The 14,038-nt window shown below is 48.3% G+C and overlaps 1 protein-coding gene across 1 annotated transcript; it reads left to right on the top strand.

The window, feature by feature from the left end:
• The first annotated feature begins 2,478 nt into the window (after window positions 1-2,478).
• On the top strand, window positions 2,479-2,730 carry LOC134386951 (protein S100-A10-like). Its single transcript, XM_063109096.1, has one exon. The coding sequence runs from the start codon at window positions 2,479-2,481 to the stop codon at window positions 2,728-2,730; it is 252 nt and encodes an 83-aa protein (XP_062965166.1).
• Window positions 2,731-14,038: the final 11,308 nt, after the last annotated feature.

The following is a 14,038-nucleotide window of genomic DNA, read 5'->3' as shown; positions in this document are numbered from 1 at the left end:
TTCCTGTGACTTGCAGTCCCCTCTGTCTAGAGCACATTCCCTCCTGGGAGCCCATGCTGGCCCCTCAAATGTCTCAAATGACAATTCCCTGCCTCTCCAAGTGAGCCAGGCCCTATCCCAAGCCCTTCCTCCTCTGGATGTTTCTGACCACAGCTGCCCTCCTGTGGTCCTTGTGCCTCCGTCTCCCCCTCAGCACTGCACCTGGCTTGTTACAAGTGCTGAGTGAACATTGGTAGAACAAAGGAGTGAAATAATGACCCAGCCGAGCCAACTCTGAGGTAGTCCTGAGTTGACCCAGTGACTGCCATAGGTCCTCCTGCTGGACACCTGGCCTGGGGTGGAAAGTGCTTGCTCCCCGCCCCCACCCCAGCTCCACCGCAGCCTCTGCAGGAGCCGAGCTGGCTGGCCAGGGACTGTCGATCTGGAAGCTCAGGCCCAAAACCTGGCTTCCTCCCTCGCTGCTAACCCCTTGGAGCAGATCCAAGAAGAGAATTCTCCACTTGAAAGAAAAGCACAGTGCCACCTCCTTCCCCGCCTTCCTGAGCTGGAATTTGGCAGCCTCTGCCCGCCTGCCACTGCCACATTCTTGCTGAGGCTGGAGGAGATTACTGGGGCCGGTGGCAGCAACCCCTGGTGTCCTAAGCTGCATGCTATGTGTTAGCGGCACGTTATCACTCACGAGACTACCCTGGACAGGAGGTTCCATGGCAGGAGCTGGGTTTGTTTTCTTGGTCACCCAGGCATGGGCTGCAAAAGCACCCACAGTTTCTCTTCGGCCAGGTCTGCAGTTGCTGGGGCCTGGAGAGGGCAAATGCTAAAGTCCAGAGGGTGTTCAGAGGGGGGGATTATTAGGGAAGGAAAATTACCTTACAGGGTATTATGGGTCAAACTGTGTCCCTCCCACAAGGTATGTTGAAGTCCTAACCACCAGTACCTCAGAATGGGACCTTATTTGAAAACAGGGTCATTGCAGATGTAATTAGCTGAGGTGACCTCATAGTGGGGTAGGGTGAGCCCTTAATCCATTATGACTGGTGTCCTTATAAAAAAAGGAAGAAAGACAGAGACCCATGAGAGGGAACACCGTGTGGAGACAGAGGCAGAGGTCGGAGTGATGCGGCTGCCAGCTGGGGAATGCCGAGGATTGCTGTCAGCGACCGGAAGCTGGGAAGAGGCTGGGAAGGGCTCCCTACAGCTTTCAGAGGGAGAACAGCCCTGGCAACGCCTCGATTTCAAACTTCTGGCCTCCAGGACTGTGAGACAATGCATTTCTGTTGTTTTAAGCCATCCAGTTGTGGTACTTTGTTACAGCAGCCCTAGAAACGAAGACACAGGGCGAAGGGGGGCCTCAGATTTTGGGGGGAAATGTCTCTGATTCCCTCCCATGATTTTGAGAACCCCTGTCACACCTGTTCCTGTCCCCAGTCGTTCTGCTTGTGAGGCCAACAGAGGCAAAGGCTACATAGTGGAACTGTGGGCGGAGGAGAGGCCAGCCGAGCTCAGGCCTCCCACGTGGCTCCTGGCTTGGGGAAGCCGACAGAGCACTGCCCGGTGCAGCGTCTCCTCGACCTGGGTCTCACCACTCAGGTCCCGGGGCTAGCTCCACTCTGGCCACTCACACCAGTGACCTGCTGGCCACTCGAAGCTGCCCTACAGCGTGGGCTTCAGCTTCGGGTGGGCCTGAGCTCAAGTCTCTCTCTGTCACCTCCTGAGCAAGGCCCTCCCTACCTCCAAGCCTCACCAGAGCTCCCCAAGGCTGCATCACCTGCTGAACCTGGACGTCCCCTGCTCCTTAAATCCTCCCTGACACCCTCCCCGGGCATCTTCTGTGATCGCTGAAGAGTCCCCATAGTGTCGTGCGAAGGGAATATGAGAGTCCAACACACCTGCCTTCAAATTCAGGTATCGCACTTCTAGCCATGTGGCTCTGAGTAAGTTCTATACTGCATCTATCCTCTCCTCTGTACAGTAGTTATGTCTGCAGGTCTGTGGGAGGTAGTGAGTCAAGGTTACAAGAGACCTTGGAAAGCAGAAGGTCTTTCCCTGGGCCTCACGGCCAGCTCAGGAGGTCTATGAAAATGCAGAGGCTGGGAGTAAAACAGCAGGTGCCTGTGCTTGCACCACTTTGAGGACAGGGTCCTTAGCTTCTGTCTTGTTCTCAGAGGAGTCCATGACCCCAAGATTCAAGACACCCACATAAATCTCCTAGCCCAGGGCTCATGTCTTTGGGCTGAGCACCTCTCCCCAGCTTATACCACCTTTCATCTCGCCCTGGGTTGCACTGACATGTGGCATGGTGACCTGTCTTCCACACCAGGAGCAAGCCCTTTTGGAAAGGGATCATTGCAGAGCCAGCCTTGTACTCTGTACCTGACCCAGGGTTCGTTTGCAAAACATGTTCTTAATAGTGTTCCTTTTCCCAGCCTGCCATGCATCCACACTGGACCTCCTGGCCAAGGTTTCAATAACTTCAGTCAAATGGAACACACCATGGAAACCATGATGTTTACATCTCACAGATTTGCCAGGGATAAAGGCTACTCAATGAAGGAAGGCCAGAGAGTACCCATGGGAAAGGAGTTTCCTGGATTTCTGGAAAATCAAAAAGACCCTCTGGCTGTGGTCAAAATAATGAAAGACCTGGACCACAGTCAAGAGAGCAAAGTGGGCTTCCAGAGCTGCTTTTTGCTAATTGCGGGGCTCACGGTGTGTGTGGTGACTGTTTTGTAGTACACATGAGACAGAAGGGAAAGAAGAGGGCAGAACTGATCAACTGCTCTGCCCTGATAAGAGTTCTCCCAAAGGGTCACTTAAGGAATCTGCCCCACAGCTTCCCCCCGTATGAGGATTTCATGAGCAGATCAGGACCCTTAGAAAATGCACAAATAAAATCCAATTCCCATGTGACAAGCAGAGAAAGGAAAGTGAATTAAATGACAAGCTTTTGATTTTTATATTTTTTTCATCCTTGTGCCACAATAAACAAAGTCCTTTCTTAGTTCCAAAATATGTATATAGTGTATACATATAGTGTTCCTTCTTGCTATGGTTTGAATGTGTCCCCCAAAAAGTACGTGTTGGAAACTTAATCCCCAGTGCAATGGTGTTGGAAGCTGGGGCCTAATGAGAGGTGATTACTTAATGCTGTTATTTTGGGGGTGGGTTCCTTATAAAAGGACAAGTTTGTCCCCTTTCTCTCTTTCTCTCTTTCTCTCTGTCTCTCTCGCCTGCTCTTCCACCTTCTGCCATGAGATGACACAAGCAAGAAGGCCCTTGCCAGATGTGGGCCCCTCGATCTTGGACTTCACAGCCTCCAGAACCATAAGAAATGAATCTGTTCCTTATAAATTACCCAGTCTTGGGTATTCTGTTACAGCAGTACAAAACGGACTGAGACATTTCTCAACCCACCACATTCCTTTTCTTCCATAGGCCCACTCTACCCTTATTCCCCTCCACCTCCATCTCAGTCTCCTTTGCTGCTACCTCCTTGTCACCCACCCTTTAAATGTCAATGTTCCCCAGCATCCTGCCCTGGCTCTGCTCCTGCCTCTTCCTGGACTGGCTGCTCTGCTCCCACAGCTTCAACTCTACTTTAGTTAAGGTAATACCAGCTGCTATAACAGGCAAACCCCAAGGTTTCAGTGGTTTACCACAGGAAGTGTGTATTTCTTTATATAAAATCCAATTGGCCCACATTCCACAAAATCATGAAGTGACCAGACTCTACCATCTTTGACCCATGGCCTCTGCAGTGGCCTTGGGCATCCATATCCAACCAGTAGCTGGGAGGGAACAAGGAGAATGGTGTGGAAGGTTCCATGGGGTTTTATGACAGACACACACAGCACTTCCACCTGCCTTCCACTGGCCAGACTGCACACATGGCCACATATAGCTTCAACGAAGGTGGGAAATGTGGTCTAGCAGGCACCTGGCAGAGGGGGCTTAGCTCTGGCGAGCAGCTAGCCAGTCCCCGCCACAAGCTGCCCAACCATCACTAAACAGCCACTTCACTCTTCCTCTCACACATGGCATTCACTCATCACCCCCACAGAGACAGCCATGTCCCTCGCTTCACTGTCTCCTGGGACCTCTGCCACAGACTGGGACCTCCAAGTCACCTGTGGCTCCTTGTGATCTGGAAACCAATGAACTAAGAGAACAAGTTATCTGTCCTTCCCTCCCCCACCCCAACACACACACACTGCTGGCATCCAGTGGTGGGGCTCAGACAGCATAACCGGGACAGAGGATGCGGACCAGGCTCTGACCTTAGCAATGGTGCCATCCTGCTGAGCAGGCACCGGCAGGGCCCAAGCCTAGGGGCTTCTGCCCTCTGCAGGGAATTGCCCACCCTGTTCTCTCTAGCTCCTGGCTCCGAGCTCCAGATGTTTCTCTTGTGGGTCTGCTCCAAGGCCACATTTGAAGTGGGTATTGAGGAGTGTACCCTCCTGGTGCTGTCATCTTTTGTAGCCTGCACCTCCTGCTTTTGAGGCCTGTCAGTGGGTTTAAGGCCCAAAGTGTCAGACTTTTTTTTTTTTTAATTCAGGCTTACGGCTTATTTGACAATACAGTTCCATCAAAATCTGAAAAGGCTCCTCATCTATTTGCTTCCAGTCAGTTCTGGATGCCAGCGACCACATGCAAAATTCATTTTAGACACAGTTCTGCCACCTGACTTGCTCCCTGACCTCAGGCCATTCTTTCTCAGTGTCATGGTGTCAATCTAGAAGTTCTCAGACCCAGGAAGGACAGTCTCTGACTCTGACCTTGTACAAGGCTGAGGCTCCATGGGCCTCTGCTGCTCAAAGGCTTTTTAAAATATGATTTCCTTCTGTTTGGTATCTAGACACGGTCAACTTTCCCAACCAAGGCCCCGCATTTCTGGAGTCTTTCTATTTCATTTTAGTTTTGTTTGCAAATCAGCCAATTCTTGCCTGGGCTCATCTCATTCTTCTAAGACCTTGGTAAGTGCTGCCAGTAACCACCAAGACTGGCTATGACATTCTGTTTTACAACCTCTTCCCCTAGAGCTACAGGCTCCAAGACAGCTGGCCTACTTATCTTACTGAATATTTTGCTGCTGCATAGCACAAGTCTCCTTCTTTCCAGACCCAGACACCAGTTTCCTCACCACTTGTCCTGACTACAAAGCCAATGCCATACATTTTAGGTTTTCATTATGACAACACCCCACTCCTAGTACCAGTTTCTGTCCTAGTTTACGTAACTAACGGATGTAAGAGATAAATCCCAAAGTTACAGTTGCTAAACACAATATAAGTTCACTTCTTACTCTGTAAGAGGAGGATGCAGGGGGCGAGAGATTGGAGACCTCTGCTCCTTACAGCCATTCAGTAACCCAGATGGATCAAGGCTATGCTATTTTCAATACGTGGCTTCTAAGGAGAACTGGACATCAGAATCCAGGTGCAGACAGAAGAGACAGCAGAGCAGGGGTGGCCTGTTTGTGTAGGTAAAGTTTTATGGAACACAGTCTAACCCCTTCAGTTATGTATTGCTTATGGCTGTTTCCATGCTACAACGGCAGTGTTGATTAGTTGCAATAGAGATTGCATGGCTCACAAAGGCTAAAATTGTTACTATCTGGCCCTTTACAGAAAAAGTCTGCAGACCCTTGGAGTGGAGGTTTGACAGGCTGAGGGTGGGTTTTCATCGGCCAGGCCAGGAAGGGGCAACATCACTCTACTCACACTCTGTTGGCCAGAACTCAGCCATCTGGCCCTTCGACTGTGAGGGAGGCTGCAAAGTGTGTTCTCGATGTGTCCCCAGAAGGAGAGTTATCATCTGGCTGTTCTCTGCCACAAACCGCATTCGGGCCCTGATGACTTCTGACTCAGCATTTGTAGGTCCGATTTCTTTCCTAAACTTCAGATCTGTATTTCCAGCAATGTGCGAAACTTCTCACACTTGATGTTCTCAAACAGAACTTGATCCTTTTCCCTCCAAACCTGCTTGTCCTTCTGTGGTTCATAATTCAGTTAATAGTCCATCATTCCCTCAAGTGCCCAAAACCACAGTAATGACCATATCCAGTGCTCGCCAAGTGCACTTGAACGTATGTCTCCCAAATCTCCCCTCTCTTCTCTATACCGTGTCTGGGCCCCAGCTCAGGCTCTTGTATGAGCCTCCTAGATTGTCTCCATGATCCTAACCACCCCTGAAGCTTGCTCCCAATTGTCTAAATCAGCTTCTTCAAAACCTATCCTGACTAAATCACTCCCCTGTATGAACTCTTTTTGTCCCCAAAGGACGCAAGTAGCCATCCTAGGTCACCCACCTATGCAATGGCAGAACGGAGAGGGGAACTTTGGTTTATGAGCCTTCAAAGACCTGCTGCTCCACTCCCCCATTCTTTGCAGAACAAAGCATCAGGAAGCACAAAGAAAATTCTTTGCATAGCAGAAACTCTCACACAGTACAGAGTGAGCAGCCCCCTTTCCACACACTCAGAGAAGAATTTTGCAGTGGGCTGAGCAGCTTTGCTCTGGGGGAATGCACGGGTTCTCTGTCCCTCTGACTCCATTTCTTCCTGTTCCACATGTCAGAGATTCCTAATTCCCAGAGCTTGATAAGCTGGACATTTTCAGAGGTGGCCTCACCTCAAGATATTCCTCCTCTAGGACAAAGCCTTTCCCAAAGACCCCTGAGGGTCATCTGGGTCCACTCCTCTCTCTCTTCCTCCCAATGACACAGCAGCCACTTTGTGTGACAAAAAGAAGACAAACTGAGCCCAGGTCCTCCTCAGAGCTGCCCAGGTGATTATGCTGTCCAATTCTGACTCCTGCAGTCACTCAACAGCCTTCTCCATGTTCCTTCTGGAAAATAAGCTTCTCTGTTACCTGCATTTACTTATTCAATTGCTGTCTCCCACACTAGAGAGTAAGGTACCAAATTAGAGTGGCAAAATTGTCTCTCTTGTTCTCTGATATTTCCCCAACATCTGGAGAAGCATTTGACTTATCCCTGGTGGTACTCAATAAGTTTTCTGCTGAATGAATGAATGAATGAATGAACGAACGAATGAATGAATGTAGTGACTAGTGACACTCTGATGGCCTCTGGCTTCCCCTACACTGTGAAAGGTGAGGCTTCCCATGCACCCAACCTTCCTTAGATGGCAGTTTCTCTGTCGAGATTGCAAAGACTGTTTCCTCCCAGAAGACATTTGATGTCTAAAACAAAACCCCTACCCCAGCCCTCCCCATCTCAGTAAATAGCAATTCCCTTTACCTACATGTTCAAGTCCAAAATGTCAGTCATCCTCAACTGCTTTTTCCCTTTCCTCCAGTGCATTAGCAAATCCTGCTGGGTCCACCATCAAGGTATATCCTGAATGTGACAACTTCCCACAGCCACCATTGCTACCACCAGCTCTCACCTGTTCCCCTCTTCCCCCTTCCCCTTCCCCAACACATTCTTCCTCTGCAGATGGGGTAGCCATTTGAAAATATAGTTCAGATTGCCTCTCACACACACAAATCCTATTCCCTGCTTGCCAATGGGGAATGCTCCGACACTCGCTTCACACCTAGGACAGAGTCCAAGGTGCTCCCCGAGACCACAGAGCCCTACGTGGCTGGCTCTGGTTATCACCATAACCTCGTTCCCTTCCTCTGTCTGCTTTGCTCACTCTGTTCCGGCCACCGCTTCTTGCTGTTCCTGAAACACACCAAGCGCATTCTTGTCCCAGAGCCTCTGTGCTTGCTGTTGCCTTGACCTGGGAGTTCCGTCCTTGTATGTCCACACAGCTCACTCCACCGCTGCCTCATATCTCAGCTCAAATATTTCATTAGTGAGGACTTCCCTAACCACTCCATCTAAGACAGAGCCCTTACCAGCTGCTTTTATCTTCGTTGCACACTCCCCGATATTTGTTTTGTCTACTGTGTGTGCTGCTGTGTCCCCAGTGTCTAAAACAGTGCCTGGCGCACTGTGAATGTTGCACAGATATTTGTTGAACGAAGGAGGCAGACCCTCAATGGAGGTAATCCCTGTGCAGGAGGGAGGGATGGGACTTGGAGCCCAGGTACAGTGGTGGTGGTCGACAGCCCCGTTCTTCACTCTTCCCCATCCACACTGGATCTTCACCACATGTCTTCCCCATCCTGGTGCCTGCCACTGGGACTCTGGGCTCAGCTATGGGCCTGCTTTGGCCAGTTGGATGCTAGCAGGACAGAGGGCGTATGCATTTCCATCTGCTCTTGCCCTCCGCTTCACTATGAGAACGTGCCCGGGCAAGCCTGCTGGGTAATGAGAGACATGCAGATATGTGGGGGAAGAACATTCCAGGCCCAGGGAAGAGCCAGTGCAAAGGCTCTAGGCAGGAGCTTGCCTAGCATGGGTGAGAAAGAGCACAGGGCCACTGTGGTTGCAGCCAAGCAAGAGAGGGGACAGCTGCAGGAGCTGAGACCAGGGAGGTCACAGGGGCCAGATTGCAGAGGGTTTGTGGACCATCCTGAGACTTCAGCTTTTATTCCCAGCACATTGAGAAGCTGGGGCGTAGGGAGACCTGCCTTACATGTTAAAAGGATCACAGGGAGACCAGTGGGGATGGAGGACGGGGGTTGCAGTAATCAGACCAGAACAGCGCAGTGGAGATGGGAAGAAGAGATTAGAGCTGGGAGGGTTGGGCGGGAGCCGGTGAGAGGAGGTGAGGTGTGTTGAGCTTTAGAAACCTGGGGGTCCCCCCCAGGGAACCCCAGCTCTCTGTTCCAGCTGCACTGGCCCTTTCTTCATTCCCCCAACACATCAACTCTTGCCTGCCTCTGGTGCTTGGTGCTTGCAGCTGCCTCTTTCCCCTTGCTCTTGGCCTGGTCAAATCCTTCTCATTTGGTCACAGCTTAAAAATACTTCCAGAGACCCACTGAGACCCCACCCCCCAGCCCTATGGCCTGTCTTCTCTGTTCTTTCCCTTCCCAGCGTGCCTTGTAGTAATGTACATAAACCTGTGTTTATGGGATTAATGTCTGTCTCCACTGGATCACCGGGGAGCAGGGCCTGACAGGCTGCCTGGATTCAAGTCCCTGTCCTTCCCATTTAGACCTGTGTGAATATGGGAAATCTACTAAACCACTCAGCCTCAGTTTCCGTCTTGGAAAAACGGCTGCAATTATCCCCATAAAATACTTAGCTCAGTGCCCAGCCCACTGCTCAATAAATGTTAGCTGTGACGCTAGCCATGGAAAGAAGACGGGGATAGGAATTATCTAGAAGCACTTGGTCTGTTTCAATGACTTCACACTTTTTGGAAGCTCTCCAAGAGGTATAAACAAGCAGCACTCTAGGCCTATCAGACTGCCTAGATGAGGCAGGTTTGAAATAGCCTCTTGGCAAATGTAAATTCAGAGAAATTAGAGAGATGTATGGCATTTGTTGTTTTGGGTTGCTTAGTATCCTAATGCCCACGGGGGCAGAGCAGATCCCAAGATGAGCTAGAGGCAGGGTTCCCTCTACAAAAGCCCACAGGGGCCAAACATCTCTCTCCCAGATCCCTGCAGAAAGAGCTTGGGAACTCAACCTGGCCCCAACCTGCCTAGGACTTTGATACTGAGAGTCATGGAGAAGCTGGGACCTTCGAGATGTCATTTCTCTCGCGTCTGGGGCCCAGCAGCCAGCGTCAAGGGGCAGTGGTGGCCATGATGTTGGCAGGACTGTCCTCGCTACTCCTTCCCTCTAGTTTTGCCTTCCAGACTTCTGGGTTCCTGCCCAATTTATGAGGCTGATTCTTTAGCCTACCCTGCGATTCTATGGACCATCCATCATCCTCCCAGAAAATTCTTTTAGGACTGTAGTTAACCAGAGTTTTTTCTGTTGTTTGCAACCAGGAACACTGACTTGGCTACTCTCCCAGAAGGGGCTGCGCACCAACCCTCAGAAAATCCCTCCCCATCACCTTTGACTCCACCTCACACATTACCAGGAGCGTAAAACCTCCCTAGGGTGTGACAGGGCCTGAGTCACTCTGTACTTGGAGTACCTAGAAAACAGGGCAAGAGGTGTGGCAGGCTGCTATTTGGAAATATTAACCAGGCGTCTTTCCCCCGTATGTCACGCCAGCCTGCCCCAATGCAGATGTCAGCAAGGGTGTCCTCAGGGCAGGGATGTTCCAGATGAAGAGAGAAGCAAAAGGAGCTGGGTCTTAAATACTGAGCTTCAAAGTTAAGGTCTTTGTCTCAGTAAAAATACTAACCATGCGAGGGCTTTCTGTTCCACCCTCTCTAGCCCCCTTCTCTGGGCTGGAGTAGCAGCACCACAGAGCTCAGGGAGTGGAGAGGCCTGCTTCCTGGGGAAGGGCATGGAGGTGCCAATCTCCCAGAATACACCACGTGTATATACACATAAAGTAGACATGGTGGTATGGCTTGTCTAGGCAGAGAGGGCCTGAGACAGCCCCCTCCCCCAAGTTTCCCACAGAAGTGGCTGAGAGAAGGTTCTGGTGCCACAAGAGGCTGAGGGTGAGGATGATACAATGACAAAGGATGCTAGGTGGACTATGGGCCCTCTCGGTGAATGCTGGCATGTGTGGGTGCCAACAGAGGTGGACGCTGCCTTGGAGAGACATCAGCAAATGATGTTAAGTGGCTCCAGAAACCGTCTTTACAGATGCCAGCAGAGAAAATAAGAGTGACCAAGATCAGATGTCCTCGCCCACTACCAGCACTACCTAGAAGCCTGGGGAGAAGAGGGAGAGGAAAAATTTATTAGAATTGACTGAGGAAACCCTGAAATCTTTAAGATGTTTCTACACCATGCAACATGGAAGGTTGAGATGGAAATTAAAGTCAGTTATGGAAAATAAAAATGTTCACACGTCTGACTTGGTGGCCTGTGAAGTTTGTGCCCTCCACAAAGGGACCCACCCCCACGCAACCCTGCCACCAACCCTGCTGAAGGAAACAAAGGGGAGTGACAGGCCTGGAGAGCTTTGGGGAGAGTTGTGGAGAGACAGACTCCGGAGTCTTGGTAAAGTGACTTGCTTTTATTAGGCACCTACTATAGGCCAGACACGATGCCAAACACTATATAATTATTTCTGAGTGAGGTGGGCATTATTATTCCCATTTTGCGGATGAGGAAACTGCGGCACCGAGGTATTGAATGGGGGAGCCAGAATGCATTGGGCCGACTTCCCACAGGGCAGTTTATGTAGCGGCAGATGGCCTCTTGGACAGCTGGGAATACTGCTGTGGGGCTTTAAACCCGAAGGTGGTGTTGGGAGAGAGGGGAGGTCAGGGAGGGACGGGATTAATAAAAACGCAGGTTCCTGGAGGGAACTCAGGCAGGAGTGGAGCGGCCCCTGGTGGACGTGAGGAAAATGGCAGCTGGGTGGCGCGGGCCTACCCTGCCATTGGCCTAGAATAGGGGTAGCGGAAGGGAAAAGGAAGGCCAGGTTCAGAGGAGCTGCTGAGAGAACCCCCCACGTTGTGTGGATTCTGGAGTCAGGAGCTCAGCCCTGTGACTGCAATGGCTACTCCAGGGGTGCCCGGTCTGGGGAGGGGCATTCCGTGAAGCCAGAGAGGAGGAGGGAAATGTACCTTCACTGACCATTGACTGTATACTTAGAAGAGACACGCAGAAAACAACGGTATAAACTTTAAAAATGGGCAAAGATATGCAGGCACATGCAAACCAAAAGAAAACTGAGGTCGTGACATGAATATCAAAATAGAATTCAACTCAGAAAGAATTACATGGGACAAAGCAGACCTCTTTATAATGTTAAGGGGGACAGGGCCCCAGAGAATAAAATGTGCACCAAACAACATAATATAAAAACATATGTAAATCAAGAAAGTGAAAATACAATCCACAGAATGAGAGAAAATATTTGCAAATTATATATCTGATAAGGGACTTGTATCTAGAATATGTAATATAAAAAAAAAAGTCTATTACAACTGAGTAAAAAGACAATCCACTGTAAATATGGGCAAAGGATTTGAATAGACATTTCTCCAAAGAAGATACAAAAATGGTCAGTAAGCACATGAAAAGATGTCCAAGATCATTAGCCATTGGGAAATAGAAATCAAAACCAAAACAAGATGCCACCTCATACTCGCTTGGATACCTAAAATTAAAAAGATAATAACAAGTATTAGTGAGGATGTGGATAAATTGGAACCCTATTACATTGTTAATAGGATTGTAAAACTGTGCAGCCACTTTGGAAAAGTTTGGCCGTTCCTGAAAATGTTCAGCATAGAGTGGTCCTATGACCCAGAAATTGAACTCCTACATATATACTCAAGAGAAATAAAAAGCATACATCTACACAAAAACTTGTATAAGAATGTTCATAGCAGCATTATTCATAATAGCCAAAAAGTAGAAACAACCCAAACGTTCAGCGATTGATAAATAGATAAATAAAATGTGCTATATCCATACAATGGAATATTATTCAGCAATAAAAAGGAATAAAGTACAGATACATGCTACAACATGGATGAGCCTTGAAAACATTATGCTAAATGAAAGTCAGACACAAAAGGCCACATATTATATGATTCCATTTCTATGAAATGTCCAGAATAAACAAATCCATAGAGACAGAAAGTAGATTAGTGGTTGCCAAGGGCTGGGGAAAGCGAAATGAGGAGTAAAAGCTGATGGGTATAGGATCTCATTTTGGAGTGATGAAAACGTTCTGGAATTAGATTGCAGGGAAGGTTACACAAACTCGTAAGAATACTAAAAACCGCTGAATCGTACACTTTAAAACTGGTAAGTGTTATGGTATATAAATTATATTTTAATAAAGCTGTTCTTAGAAATATAGAGAGCAAAAACTTTTAAATGCATGGAAAAACAGACAAGTGGAAACACCTCTCAGCCCTTAACAGATCAAATACTTGAAAACAAAATAAGGTTTCTCGGAAGTTATATGTTGCAATGGATACACCTGTACAAAGGCTACTCATCCATTCCTTTATTCAACAAATTTATATTGAGCCATGTGCCAGGTACTGTTCAAAGCCCTGGGGACACAACATGGGAGAAAATCTCTGTTCTGGTGTAGCTCATATTCTAGTGGTAATGTAATATTTATATACATTTACAAAAATTGACTCAGGGCACAAAGGAAATCTCAATAAATCCCTCCCCCACCAAAAAAAAAAAAAAAAAAAAGTACAGGCCCTATTCTTTGGCACAATTGAAAAAATTAGAAATAGAGCTGTCAGGTTAGCTCAGTTGGTTAGAGCGCAGCATTATAACACCAAGGGGAGGGTCTGGATCCCTGTACCAACCAGCCACCAAAAAAAAAAAAAAAAAAATTAGAAATAATAAAATTAGTAAAAATAATCCTCTACCACTTAGAAATTTCAAACTCTGTCATAAAGAACCTTATTTTCAAAGAGAACATTAAAACCCCCATTGCAAAATATTTGCAAATGAGGTTTTATATATATGTATATGAAACATACACATATCCATGAGAGAATAGTTTTTCCAAGTACACTGCTAAAGTCAGGGCCAGAAGAAGTTCCTCATGATCACTACTGCTGTTTAACATTTTCCTAAAAGGAATGGTCAATACGATTGTACAAGAAAACAAGATAAGAAGTGCATTGCTTATAAACAGCATCAGAGTGCAAAGATTAAAAAGAGCAGCAATTCCCTCTGCCATCGAGCACGGAGTAAAATGGGCTCCATTGTGCACTGTCAGTAGGGGCACAGACTATACAAGGGCACCCTTGCTTCAGTCGGCAATCCCACTCCTAGGAAGTTTCCTGTAGAAACACTTACACAAGTGTTCAGGTAGGCAAGGGCCTGTGCATCAATGAAGGATTAGCTAAAAAGTTCCATAGCCAGACACTGAAATATTCTGATGCCGCCAATAGATAGAGATCTTGTAATAAACCTGAGGTTCTCCATTGGGGGCAATTTTACCCCCTAGAGGACATTTGACAACATGAGAAGACGTTTTTTATTATCATTTGCGGGAGGGAGGTGCTACTGGCATCTACTGGGTAGAGGCCAGGGACGCTGCTACACATCCTGCCATACA

This window comes from Cynocephalus volans, chromosome 10 (assembly GCF_027409185.1).
Source record: "Cynocephalus volans isolate mCynVol1 chromosome 10, mCynVol1.pri, whole genome shotgun sequence".
In the NCBI taxonomy this organism is placed as follows: domain Eukaryota; kingdom Metazoa; phylum Chordata; class Mammalia; order Dermoptera; family Cynocephalidae; genus Cynocephalus; species Cynocephalus volans.
The sequence above is the reverse complement of the archived record's forward strand: the minus strand, read 5'-3'. Positions and strand labels throughout refer to the sequence as shown.

Excerpts from the sequence above, each read along its gene's own strand:
- LOC134386951 (XM_063109096.1), top strand. The coding sequence starts at position 2,479 with ATGGAACACACCATGGAAACCATGATGTTTACATCTCACAGATTTGCC.